General features: G+C 36.0%; 1 protein-coding gene across 2 annotated transcripts in view; it reads left to right on the plus strand.

Annotated features, from left to right (window-relative positions):
- Nucleotides 1–334: 334 nt before the first annotated feature.
- VAMP7 (vesicle associated membrane protein 7) overlaps nucleotides 335–14,251 on the plus strand; it is a 52,491-nt gene continuing 38,574 nt past the window's right edge. Inside the window, exons 1-4 of one of the 2 annotated variants that reach the window (XM_081277896.1) lie at nucleotides 335–450; nucleotides 6,533–6,687; nucleotides 11,361–11,418; nucleotides 13,605–13,742. In XM_081277896.1, coding sequence (XP_081134022.1) covers nucleotides 6,542–6,687; nucleotides 11,361–11,418; nucleotides 13,605–13,742 — 342 coding nt within the window. In that variant the 5' untranslated portion in view covers nucleotides 335–450; nucleotides 6,533–6,541. The remainder of the gene's footprint in view (nucleotides 451–6,532; nucleotides 6,688–11,360; nucleotides 11,419–13,604; nucleotides 13,743–14,251) is intronic. The other variant, XM_081277895.1, reaches the window with a different exon arrangement.

Consider the following 14,251-nt stretch of genomic DNA (forward strand, 5'->3'; position numbering starts at 1 on the left):
GGCAAAAGTAGAGGGAGTTCCTGTCAGATGAATCCATGTTTGTGAAGCAACAGGCGATTTGCTGACCGTAAGCCCTAATTCAATACTCGTAGATTCTCTTTGTTGCTTTGTATCCGCTCGTTTCCATGGATTATTATATAGCGTTTGACGTTACCCCAATTGTTGCAGACACAATGTATGACAGACCCCACGACACTCCAGTCAGAACTACCACTCCCGGAATGCAGTACGGCTCCGGGGAAGTGCCAGAGGCTGGGAACACAGCAGAACCATACCGCCTGCTCCCATTGGAGGAGCGCTTACGCTCCCAGGAGCCCACGCGTAGGCGGGGCGCTTTACACGGAAGTCAGCAGCGTCCGGTCCTATCCTCCGTGTACCGGCAGACAGCAACCCAGAGCCGCCCGATCCTCTTGGTCTCGGACTCGCTTGCCTTTACAAGGTGCCGTACTGGTAAATGGAGTGGGGCGTTCCCTGTGGGAGGGAGGAAACCTCGGAGGAGGGGAGGGAGAAGGTACAGACAGGAAGGTGCTGAATGGAGCGAGGAGGCATTGCAAAGGTGACTTAGGTTTCTCTGTGTCGGCAGTTGGAATTGTCGGGCACATCCAGTTTGGGCGAAGTGCGTTGTTTTTGTTTTATGCTGCTGAAAAGTCCACGAGTTTAGGAATGTCAGAATGCGTCAATTAAGTTGTCATTATGGGATAGGAAATGTTAACTTTATCCCTTAATTACCGTTCTGCAAGACCTTTCTGTAGTATCTCACTCTCTTGAAATCGCCAGTCTTCTAAAAACTCTTCATACACTTGTTCGATGACGTCACTTTCTGCTTCACCTTTTTCGGGCTGATCTTGCTCCTTTGTCAACTCTTACCCCATGAGCCCTTCCTACATCTCCCAGTGTTGATATTGCTCAGTTTGAGTAAGACCTATTTCTCTGCCCAGGCCTATTTTCTCAGCGTCAGAGATGTATGTTATTGTAATTTTTGTTGATGACCAGTATCTATCAAATTGATCATGTACTTTACTCTTTGATCAATACTTTATAGCTCCCTCTCCCATAACTTCCACAACCAATCAGTTACCAATTCCTTTTCATTCTGCCTTATTAATTGGCATCTACTACTTGTACCACCATTCTCCCATCTTTAAACCCAGAAACTACTATCACTATCATGTTTTACACAATTCTTTCACTTTCAATAACTGTGGCTGAGACCAGGTTCATTCATACACTTAACAAATATTTATTGAACAGCTGATATATGCTAGACACTCTAATAAGGGTGGGCATTATGGCTACCTGTAAACAAGACATAAGAAATTGCTACTCTCAGAAATTTGCATATTTGGTGGGCAGAGGAAAAAATCAAAGTGATGTTTTAAATTGTTTAATACAAAATAAAATATGTGCTTGACTTAACTGGATAGTCTTATCCTCAGAAAGTAAGAGGGATTGGGTTCAGTCTCAACCATTGTCCCAAAACAATATTTTTGATACCAATAAGATAGTTTTTATCTGTAACTGCACTTTAAACACCTCATCTATCATACCAGTGTTCCTTCTTCTTTTTTATATTTTTTATGGTTATAGATGGACAAAATGCCTTTAATTTATTTATTTTTATGTGGTGCTAAGAATCAAACTCAGTGCCTCATACATGCAGGGCAAGTGCTCTGCCACTGAACTCCAGCCCTTGTTTTTCATTTTTTATGCCTTCTCTAACATTATAACATCAGAACTCATGGTTTATCTGTCTTTTTCATGTCTATTCCTCATTATATTATGGTTCCATTAAGTATAGTAGTCCCTTCTTCCTCACCTTTGAATGGCAGTTCTACTACTTTGCCTGTCATATAGTAAACCATTAGTATATATGTAATGAATTGAAACAGACCTCATTTAATCAAATTCAAATAGCTTAATTTATACAAAGTCTTCTCTATATTAAGCCATCAACCTTATTCCTCAACCTTTTTGTTCACCAAATATGCTTTCTTCCATCTCATCAGATTGGTTTATTTACTCTCCTTAAGTTTTTTTTTTCACCTCATGCCTTCTCTTGTTTCATGCATCCCTTCTAAAATGAGTTTCTTATCTCTTTCCAGAGTATTTTGTGCCCCACTCATCAATTTAATAGGGCAACTAATTTAATAGTATGCTCATGATATAAGATAGAAAAAAACTTGATTTCCATTGCATATGTCCTGTGAAACTTTCTGCAATGAACTGTTGTAAGAATTAACATATTTCCTTTTAATAATATAATAATACAGAATGCTTTCTTTGGTTTTTCATTGACTATTACCATGTGCTATATGATGAATTAAATTCTGTTTCTTTGAACAGTTGCACAACCTTTGTTCATACACCACATATAGTATTATTTGTTTTTCACTAGATACAAATGCATCTTTGAGTACTATTTTCTCCTAGGTCTGAGATAATTTTTAAAAAATATTTTTGTTTTAGTTGTAGTTGAACACAATACCCTTTTTGTGTGTGTGTGGTGCCGAGGATCGAACCCAGTGCCCTGCACATGCTAGGCAAGTGCTCTACTGCTGAGCCACAACCCCAGCCCTGGTCTGAGAGGATTTAATGTTACTCTGCTATATTGTCATTTTCAGAGTCTTAGATAAAAGACTCAATTCTAAAAATGAAATTAAAGTCTTATTTCATGTAATATCTTTCAATTGTAAATTATTACTACTGACCACAACTTTTAAACTGTTTTAAAAATATGACAGGAATATAAGAGTATTTGAGTCATGATTGCTTTATGATTTTAGGAATGTATTACCCTAAGATCAGCCCGACATGTTTCTAAGACATTAAAAATTAAGCCTTATCATTTAGGGGGATTTTTTGGCACCTTTGCCTTCATGGTCATGAACACAAATGGAGCCCTAAATTGTGTGTCTTTGCTTATTTATAATGTATACATATTTATGATCTAGAATAGTCTTATACATTTTAGTGTTATTTGACTACTGAGGTAGAGATAAAAGTACTGTAGCTACCAGCCAAGGAACACCAAGAATTGCCAGCAAACTAACAGAAACTAGAAAGAGACAAAGACAGATTCTCCCCTACAGATTTCAGAGAGATCATAGCCCTACCAATACCTTGATTTTAAACTTCTGGCCTTTGTGAGCTGATAAATTTCTTTTGTTTTAAGCCACACATTTTGAGGTACTTTGTTATAGCAGCCACAGGAAACTAACTAATAGAAGATTATTAGCAGGAATGAAGTATAATTGGGAAGATGGCTCTTGGACCAAGTGAGGAGTGAATAAGAAAACAGGGAGGAACAGTGTTGAAACAAGGCTTTCTTTTATATTTCATTATCTTTTTTCTTCTCTCTGGCTTATCTTTTCATTCTTTTTCTTCATAAGTATTATATTTATATAGCACTCTGTAGTTTTAGGCATTCATATATTGCTAATAATTAGCAGAGCTAGATTTTGTGACTTCAAATACAGTATTCTCTCTGACATTGTTGTTTCTCTTATTTCAATACTCATAAAGATGTTACACATTTAACTTCAAGAGTGTTTCATTGCAGGCAGGTGAGACTTGATTATAGGTGGGATGTTTGGTAGTATAGGACAGGGGAAGGATCTCCTATTAATGACATATAAAAGGAAACTTAGGTTTCTTTTGCTGTGTACCAACAAAGAGTGATTTGTAATTGGGAACTACTTTTATTGACTAAAACACTGCTTCTCTGTAACTTATATTCTTTATTCCTGGGAAACTCAAAATTTACTAGAGAGAGGAGAAAGTCATCAAGAAGACAGAAAAAGCAGCTGGAGACGTAGAGTGTTTCAAGAAGGAGGACTGGTTAATGGTCTTGACTGTTTCTGAAAAGCCAAGTAGAATGAGAATAGAGAAGTTAGCGCTGTGTTTTGCAATATAGAGGCTGCTGATTATCTTAGGAAGCATGGTTCTGTGGAGTGCCAAGGCAAAAGCCAGAGTATTGTAAGTTGAAGAGTTAAAATGGTGCATGCCTGTAATCCTAGTGGCTTGGGAGGCTGAGGCAGGTGGATCATGAATTCAAAGCCAGTCTCAGCAATGTAGCGAGGTTTTTTTGTTTGTTTGTTTGTTTTTGTTTTGGTTTGGTTTTTTGCTTAGTTGCCCTAAGCAACTCAGTGAGACCTTGTCTCTAAATAAACTGCAAAAAAGGGCCGTGGATGTAGCTCAGTAGTTAAGTGCCCCTGGATTCAATCCCTAGTGCCAAAAAAAAAAAATGTTAAGAAACAGATACTGGAACATGTTATATGGTTAAGGGAGATTTAAGGATCAAAGGTGAAAAAGTATGAGACAGTGATTTGGAAACTATAGCTTGCTACATATATGTAAGAAGAATTCCAGTAAAAGATGATTGAGGACATGATCCTGAGGATCAACTTCATTTAGAAAATAAGATTGAAGGGAGGGGAAAGGAGGGGGCAAGGGGTGTAAAAAAGATGGTGGAATGAGATGGACATTATTTCCCTAAGATCATGTATGAAGACATGAATGGTGTCAATATATTTATATATAACCAGAGATATGAAAAAATGTGCTCTATATGTGTAATATGAATTTTAATGCATTCTGCTGTCATTTATAACAAAGTAAAAAATTACAAAAAAGAAAATAGGAATGGGGAACACAAGAGGAGTTTAGCTGAAGAGACAGATGGGTGCCTCCTCCTATTTACTGCCCTTTGGTACTGGAATTCCAGTCAGGAATCTGCAGATTCCCTGGCCCCAAGCATTCTCTCCTGTGTTTACAAAGTATGAATTACCTGCATTCAGACAAGACTATTTCAGATACAGATTCCAGGGTCCCACCTAAAGCTTACAGAATCAGAATTTTAGGAGATGATGCCAAGAATTTGAGTTTTGGAAGTGGCTCTCATTCTGCCACCCAAGGTGATTCATACCCTCACTACAGTTTGAGAACCACTGGCCTGTTGGGTGGAAATAAACATGTTAACAGATAACATGAGGCTGAAGAGTAAATTGAAGACTAATAAAGTTTATTCATGTCTATAAGTTTATGCCATTAAATAAGGGAAACTGGTCTCTTGTTGGGGGAGGGCATAGCACATATGCACAGCCAAACATAAGGAAAATAAACTCATGCCATATTGTTTTATTGGAAATGGAGGGAGACCCTCATTGTTAAACAAAATTACATATAAGAGGTTGTGAGGGGAATGGGATAATAAACAAGGAGGGAAATGGATTACAGTAGATGGGGTAGAGAGAGAAGATGGGAGGGGAGGGGAGGGGGGATAGTAGAGGATAGGAAAGGTAGCAGAATACAACAGTCACTAATATGGCAGTATGTAAAAATGTGGATGTGTAACCGATGTGATTCTGCAATCTGTATTTGGGGTAAAAATGGGAGTTCATAACCCACTTGATTCTAATGTATGAAATATGATATGTCAAGAGCTTTGTAATGTGGTGAACAATAAAATTTTTTGTTTATAAAAGATATTACCATAATTTATAAAACCATTTCTTTTTTGTGAAAAGTTTCGGTTACTTTCACTTTGTTTCTATCACAGATAATGCCTTTATACTAGAGGTAGTATACCATAGTCTAACAATGTATTTTCTGAAATCATACTGCCTCAGAATAAGTCATAGCTCTATCACTTACTAGCTGTAATTTTGGGGAAATTATGTAAGTCATCTGTGCTTCAGTTTCCACATCTATAATAGGAATATTGTAATATTATATAATCATATTGAGTTAGGAGGATTAAATTAATTAATAATTTAAAGCACGGGGTGCAGTAGTTCATACCTGTAATCCCATCAGCTTGGGAGGCTGAGGCAGGAGGATCATGAGTTCAAAGCCAGCCTCGGCAACTGCAAGGCACTAAGCAACTCAGTGAGACCTTGTCTCTAAATAAAATACAAAATAGGGCTGGGGATGTGGCTCAGTGGTCAAGTGCTCTTGAGAGTTCAATCCCTGGTACCAAAAATAATCATAATTTAAAGTACTTAAAACTGTTGCCTGTCATATAGTGAACATTTAATAAATGTGGGCTATTGTTTTTAATATCTACATTTTTTAATCTAGAGTCTAACTTTTGTTAAACTGGTTCCCTAGGATAAATTTTCAGGAAGGGATCATTATGTTAAAGTATGAAGACATCTTTATGTCCTTTTGCTATCGTTGGTCATTGCTTTTCAAAAAACTTATCATTCTTATGTGCATATTAGTATGGCTTAGGTTGTAAGCTTGTAGAAGACTATGACCTTGGATTTTTGTTTTGTTTTGTTTTGGGGGTTTTTTTGGTGGTTTTTTTTCAGGAGCAGGGGTACTGGGGATCAAACCCAGGGTCTTGTACATGCCAAGTACACACTCTACCACTGAGCTCTGCCCCCAGCCCCTATTAGGCCTTTTGTTAATTTTCATGTTCTAGTACTGCATTTAGCATTGTCTCTAGGTATATTTTGATAAATGATAGTAAGTTACTTTTGAAAGATCATGTCAAAAATATTCTAAATCTGTCTTTTTTTCCTTTTAATAGATTGACACCATGGCCATTCTTTTTGCTGTTGTTGCCAGGGGAACCACTATCCTTGCCAAACATGCTTGGTGTGGAGGAAACTTCCTGGAGGTGACAGAGCAGATTCTGGCTAAGATACCTTCTGAAAATAACAAATTAACATACTCACATGGCAAGTGAGTTCTGCTTTACATCTGGTAGAGGGTGAAAGAAAGGAATTCTGCTCTAATCAGAATAGTAGAAAACTAGAAAGCAAGCTTCTAGGTAGTTTAATCTGAGTACACTCATAGAACAGTAACTTTCACCAGCTTAGAAAATATCTGATTTTATTATTTATAATTTTAACTTGTGATCATTTTTATTCTATCATTGAAGTGATATTACTATTTTAAAGGAAGATATGAAAATGTTAAACATAAAAATCTCTTTGCTATGGAGTTCTTGGATAGGTAAAATGGTATATATAAAATAAATAATATTTCTTATTTATTCTTTAAGTAAATATTTACTGAGTCCTTAACTGTTGATAGGTACTTTGCTTGGTGATGGGGAAACAACAAGAAAGGCAGTATTTTCCCTCATTGAAATTAGAGTTTAATGAGGGAGATGGTCAATCCACAATTATATTAGAGATTAGTAGGTAATGGCATTTCAGGTAGAAGGAATAGCAGGTAGAGAAGCATGTAGACATGAGATCATATTTTGGGAAATGCATGTTATTATTCTGTGATTGGTACTCAGGATGGTAAAGATAAATCCAGAAAGATGGGTAGAAGAAAAGTCATGTAGGGCCTTGTAGGGCATTTTAAGAGTATGGACAGCCAGAAGGCATCAAAAGTTTTCAGTCAGTTATGACAGCTTTTGCTTTAGAAAAATGTACTGGTGGCTTGTTGAAAGGACATAAATGGGAAATCTTGGTAAACCTTCCTCATTGATGCTTAAAAATCTTTTGTTACTTAACCCATCCTTATTTCCTTAGTTCTTATTTCAGAAGGAGATCCTTAATACTTTCTATGGCTAACCACTTTTATAATTTATAGTCCAATCTAAACTATTATGAGAGAGACCCCAAGATGTAGAATTAATTTAAATAAGATAGTTCAGAGGTGAGTGGTTCAGAGCTGGTGGGATGGCTCTGCCATTCTCAATCAGTGCCTTCCAACTCTCGAAAAAGCAGCTTCTTTCAGTTTTTCTTATAACTCAGTGCTTTTCCAATATTTTTTAAAGGAAAGGCCCAGAAGTGGCCTGACATTTTATTGTACACTGTGTAGTCATGTAGGTAACTCAGCTAAGAGGGAGACCAGGAGATATCATCTCTGGCTGTGTGGTCAAAATCTTGGCTAAAGCTCCATGACTCTAGAGGAACTTAAAGATATCAGAAAATGGATTTTAGTCTTCCATTCTACTCCTACAATCATACAAATATCTGAGTGAACTCCTCTTTTCAAACATAGAATATGCCTCTTTTCTGAGGAAGGTAACTGTAAAGACTCATCTGGTTGTTGCATTTTGTTCTTAGTCCAGAGGTTTGGGGTAATACTTGGTCCTCTCCATCAGGCCCAGGGGTTTCTCCTATGGCTCACAGACTATAAACTGAATGATAAGTCATATGTTTCACCTTCTCTCTCAGCCCAATACTATAAACAATGGTAAAATAAGAAAAGAATCACCAGAGTGAGAGTTAAAAACTTTCACTTGGGAAATAGAAGAGAAAGAAATATGTAGAAGCTATTGCCTCCTGTCAATGATCAGATAACTGCTTCACAGAAATTTCAAAGACTCTCTGTTCTGACTGGGGAGTGATTAGTGGTTCTTCTTTCTCCCTGACTCCCGCATTTGTTCTCCAGGAGGTTCTTCCTAGTCTATTGTCTTTTTGCCACATCCAGAATGGATATTGGAGAATGTGTCATTTTCAGGAACTGTATAGGTTTTGTAGTCTGCTTTCTGCATTGTGGGTTTAGGGGCCCAGAGATTGTTCTAAGGGTTAAATAACCCCAGCCTCTTATGAGTTCAGCTTTGTAGTTTCTTCAAAAACTTATTAGGCTTACAAAGTGTGTGTTTATAGTCAGTTCCCAGGAAAATGCTCAGGGGAAAGCATATGGAATCCTTTTAGAAGTAGGGCTTATATCTTCCACTCATAATATTATGTGCCAGAGCTTAATAACATAGCTACATGTAGCTACAAGGGAAGCTAAGAATACATAATCCAATTAGAATGTAAATTTTAGTAGAAGAAAATACTATCTATCTGCCTCTCATCTGTGTCCTGATCCAGTTCTCCCTTGTATCCTCTGGGGTGAGGCTCTATCACTGAGATTTCTTTTTTTTTTAAACTGGGGTCTTGGTTTCTGTCCTATAATCATGTTCCATCATCTCAATAAAATATCATTTATTACTGTATGTTAAACACTTTCCCCCTGAAATCTATTCTTCTTGTTTACTGTAACAACATCACTAGCCACTCAGTTGACTAACCCTAAAACTTTAGAATAATATTTAACTTCTTTACCAGTTCCTTACCATTCTCCTACAACATGTTTTTCAATCCATTATATTTCCTCTATCCCATTGTCACAATGTTAATTTAGGCCTTTGTTATTTGTCATTTCAGATAGCTTTCTCCTGACTGGTCTTCTTGCTTTTGGTTGCTCCTACCTTAAATCTGTAGTTCAAATTCCCTTGATGATACTTTCTTGCTGTGAGGGTTAAATAGCCCCAGCCTCTTATGAGCACAGTTTTGTAGTTTCTTCAAAAACCTATTAGGCTTACAAAGTGTGTATTTATAGTTAATTCCCAGGAAAATGCTCAGGGGAAAGCATATGGAATCCTGTGCAATTTTGTCCATTCCTGACCTTTTATTATTATCTATATAAGAATTCTTGCCATTTCCTGACAGTGTTATTTCAATCATTGGTACATTTTTTTCATGATTTTATATGTTCTGCAAGTGTCTTTTCCCTTGTAGGCCCTCTGGTAAACTTTTGCTCATTCTATAGGTCCCAAATGAAATACTTTTTAATCTGTCTGAAAGAGCAATTCTGATCATGTCCCTTCCTTTAGCAGGTTCCTTAACATCATTTGGGAGATTTTTCTGAATCTGGCCCTTTTCCTTTCTCTGACCTTGTTTTTTACTAATTTAGTCCTCATTTTTATCCTGCAGCCATACTTAGCAATTTATAGTTCAGTGCTAGGTTCCTTCTCTATTCCTAGCCCTTATAATAGCTGTTACCTTTTATTGGAATATATTTATCATATTTACTTTTTTAGTGGTGCTGGGGATTGAACCAGGGACTCATGCATGATAGACTGCTTAAGCACTCTTATCACTAAACTATACCTCCAGTCCCTATCATATGTAGGCTTTTTAAAATCTGCTTTTGTCTTCCTGAGTTTAGATATCTAGAAACTCCTAAACACCAGACTAGGTTAGATGATTCCTTTTTGTATATCTACATAGCATTTAGTATTTATTCAAATTGTTGCACTTATCACACTTATAATTGCAGTTTTGATCGTCTCTGTCCCCTAACTATAGGATCCTTGATGGTAGGGATCATATCTTGATATCTCTCATGGCTTGTATACCAACTTATTCCCAAGTCTAGTTTAGGAGAGACTAATTTTATGGGGGAAAATGATGACTTCCATTTTAAGACCTGTTTTAAGTTCTCTGTGGTATGTCCAGTTGGATCATGTCTAATAGACCGTAGTGTATTAGGATTAAAGCTCAGGAGATAGGTCAGATCTAGATTTGGGAATCATCAGCAAATCTGATCACATTCTCCCCAGGCTCTACTTTGGATGACTGTGCATTATATAATGTGCAGTGTGGTTTATAAAGTCTTGTATAGCCTGGTGTTTGTTTCTCTAACATCTTAAATATCCAGACAATTTATATTTTTTCTATACATTCTGTATTCTAGTTATATGAATGAATTTTACTTTCCTGTATCTATTTGCTATTTTATTTCCAGGCTCTTATACCTTTCTTTAAAAAAAAAAATCTTTTTTTAGTTTTAGATGGACACAATGCCTTTATTTTATTTATTTATTTGTTTGTTTGTTTATTTATTTATTTATTTACATGTGGTACTGAGAATTGAACCCAGTGCCTCACACATACTAGGCAAGTGCTCTGCCACTAAGCCACAAACCTAACCCATTAGGCCTTTATACTTTCTGCTTCACTCTGGAACACTCTTCACTGACTCTTTACCTTATCATCTCTTATTTATTCTTTAGGTCTAAGAACAGACATCTCATTTTCCAAGAATAATTCTCTTTAACTCTTGGGCAGATCTCCATTATGTGCTTCTTCTATGTCCCCAGAGTTCTATGTACTGCCTTTAACTTCCTCATCATCCTGTTTTCCATTCAGCACTGTAATTCCATGCCTTGTGATGCCTAAGAAGGCAGGAACTGATGGTTTTCTCTTTTGTATATTCAACATCTAGCATAGTAACTGGCTCAAAGTCGATATTCAAATGTTGAGAATTTGTTTTGCAATATTAAGAAAAAGAAAGGAAAACTATATGGTCCATTGGGACTTAATTTTAATCATGTGTCCCTTCACATATGTCATTTCTTATTCCAGTCTTAAGGTACCAATTATATTTTTGCACAAGGCTAATCCACATGCTGTTTTACTGTGAAGCTACAGTTAAGACCTTCTTTTAATTTCTTATTCAGTTTAACTTGAGAGGAACAGATGTATGGGGGGAGGGGAAGAGGAGAATAGACTGAAACTGTAAATAATGTGATATTGGCAGTACTGAAATTACTTATACATACATAGAAGATAAAAGTGTTGCTTATAACTACAGTAAGTTTTATATCTTTTATTCTACAGTTATTTGTTTCATTACATCTGCCAAGACAGGATTGTATATCTTTGTATCACTGATGATGTAAGTAACTTGAAGACGTATTGCTATTTAACTATGTGTACTGTTAATATAGTCAGTTCTTAATTACATATACCTATGATGGGTAACAGTGATGCAAACTTGGCATTGCTGGAAATTTTTTCAATACTTTTCATTTGTCATATACAGCAGCATGTGACAAAACTTGATAACCTGGATATGTACAAATCAGTTCAGTTTTGGTATAGTTCTAACTTAATCTCTTGTAGCTTCTACATTTATCCTATTGTGTAATGAGAATTGTTTTCATAATTATGATTCTTTGGCATCAGAGTTTCTCAAAAATTGTTCAACTGGAATATTAAAAAGATTTTTCATTCCTCAAGTAGTTAATGAATTTTTAATGTACCTAGACTTTGGAAAAATAGAATCACAACACATTATGATCGGCTATGTAAACTTGTATTTTTACATTGGTTAGTTTTTTTTTCTTTTTTGAGTATTTGTTGGCTCTAGACCCAAAATGCTCAGTAACTTAATGATGTCATCAAGAATCTTTCTCTCTCCTGCTTTCCTTAGTGTCAGTTTCTTTCTAGACAGGTTCCCCTTAGGGTTGCATGGAGCTACTTGCTTATGTATTCATATACAGAGAAGATGGACTATATACTTGTCTCTCTTATTGTAGGAATGAGAAAACTTTTCCTAGAGGCACACCATCCCCTCATCTCACTTTGAAAGTGAGCTTACTTTCATGTCTTACTGTTCACATGCTAATTTTTAAACTGTTCACTGAGAAGAGTCATGAAATTGGCATGATTGCTGTAGATCAGTGTTCCTAATCTTTATTGTCACAGACTCCTTTGTCACCTGTGAGCCCTGCTCAGAATGTCATTAAATGAATGAAATAGAACACACATGATTCCAAACAAAACCAAATATATTGAAAACAAAATACACACACACATACACACACACACACAAAATATTCAGGATTTTTAATTTTTTTTTTTCAGTTGCAAGTGGACACAATACCTTTATTTTGTTTGTTTATTTTTTAAGTGGTGCTAAGGATTGAACCCAGAGTCTCACACGTGTGAGGCAAGTGCTCTACTGGTGAGCCACAACCCCAGCCCCTTCAGGATATTTTTTTTAAAATATATTAATATGGATACTCTAAGAATTCATTATTAAGACTTTGCTGTGGGTCTAATAGCTAATAATAATTTTCAAATGATGATGAGTGTAAATGATATTTCAAGATATCTAGAAACCTGTGATGGTATATGAAAAACAAAGATTTCTATAGGTGACAAAGTTACAGTTTAATACTACTCTGGTTACCTACGTTGACAATTGAAATTTGAGTTAAAGTTTAGGGAAAATAATAGTGTAATTTTTTTTCTATCTAAGTCTGGTAGCCCCTTGAATTTTGTCTACTGATCCCAGTTTAAGAACCCTTGACTATGACTAAGTATTTTGGGTGAAATGGAAATGATTGTCAACCACAGTGATCATCACAGTGATTTTTAGCCCTGGTTTCACAGTGTTTTCTAAAATTAGAAAAAATACAAATATATCTGAAGTAAATGATGTGAAAGCTTGGAGTAGATGGAAATATCACAAGGCCTGGAATGGTCAGATTTGAACCTTATATTCCATGAGCTATAGTTGTCTACATGCTGACACATGCGCGCGCGCGCACACACACACACACGCGCGCATACACATACAAATACACTTTTTGACTGACTGGAACTAGACAAGTGTAGGTCACTTGACCCTTTCATATGTGTAACCACTATTAGAAAATATCAATTCAAAGTTCCTATCAATAGTGTTATCTTTGAAAGACTATTATTATTATGAATTTATTGAACATATTCTTATGCTGGACTTTCTAATAGATTCTATGAAAAATATGGAGGAAGTAAAACCTAATTTCTGACCTCAAGAAGTTGATAACCTAGGAACCATTATCTTCTGCTGGTAATAACCAGACATATTTGGATTTGATTCTCACCTCTTTCATTTGCTAGTTGTTGGAAATTCAGCAAGTTAGCTATCATTTCAGTGGTTTTTCCTCCTTATTTATAAAATGGGATCAGTGCTAGGTTCTCCTCATAGTCATTACTCAATAAATATTACTGCTTTTTATTGTTTTATTGCTAATCATCCACATAATCTTTATTTACTTTGTAAATACAAGCTCTATGTTGGGTGCCTTCCAGGATTTTGAACGTTCCCGAGCCTTCAATTTTTTGAATGAGGTAAAGAAGAGGTTCCAGACAACTTATGGCTCAAGGGCACAGACAGCACTTCCATATGCCATGAATAGCGAGTTCTCAAGTGTCTTGGCTGCACAACTGGTAAGGTCTTCCTCAGGATATACTATTTTTATTCATATTTTCTTCTTTATTACCTTAAAGCACATGAATATAGGGAGTCCTGACTTGCAATACACTTTTCTGTTTGTGTTACTATAAGCTAACATAATAAAAAACCCTGTTAAAAAAATGTGAAGGGGCCATTTTAATGTAGAAAGCTAATAATTAATGATATTTTTCTATTAATAATGGCCAGAATATCTCAGGATTAGGAAGAACATTAAAGATCATGTAGTTCAACCACCCATCTCATGTTTAAATTGACTCAACATGCCAAGTGGTATTTTATTCTCTATATAAATTTTCTACCCTTCCATAAGCTAAAATTTAATTTTTTTAAAACTTCAAATTAATCACTTGAAAATCTGTTTGTCTGTATAAATCCCTAATGGTCAAATCAGTGATTGTTTGCATATGTATATCCCTTTGAAATATCACCAAAGTTAAGACAGACAGCCTTTCCATGCCATTAGGTTTTTCTCATGTCCCTT

The sequence above is a fragment of the Spermophilus citellus genome, assembly GCF_964194105.1.
Source record: "Spermophilus citellus genome assembly, chromosome: X".
Lineage (NCBI taxonomy): Eukaryota > Metazoa > Chordata > Mammalia > Rodentia > Sciuridae > Spermophilus > Spermophilus citellus.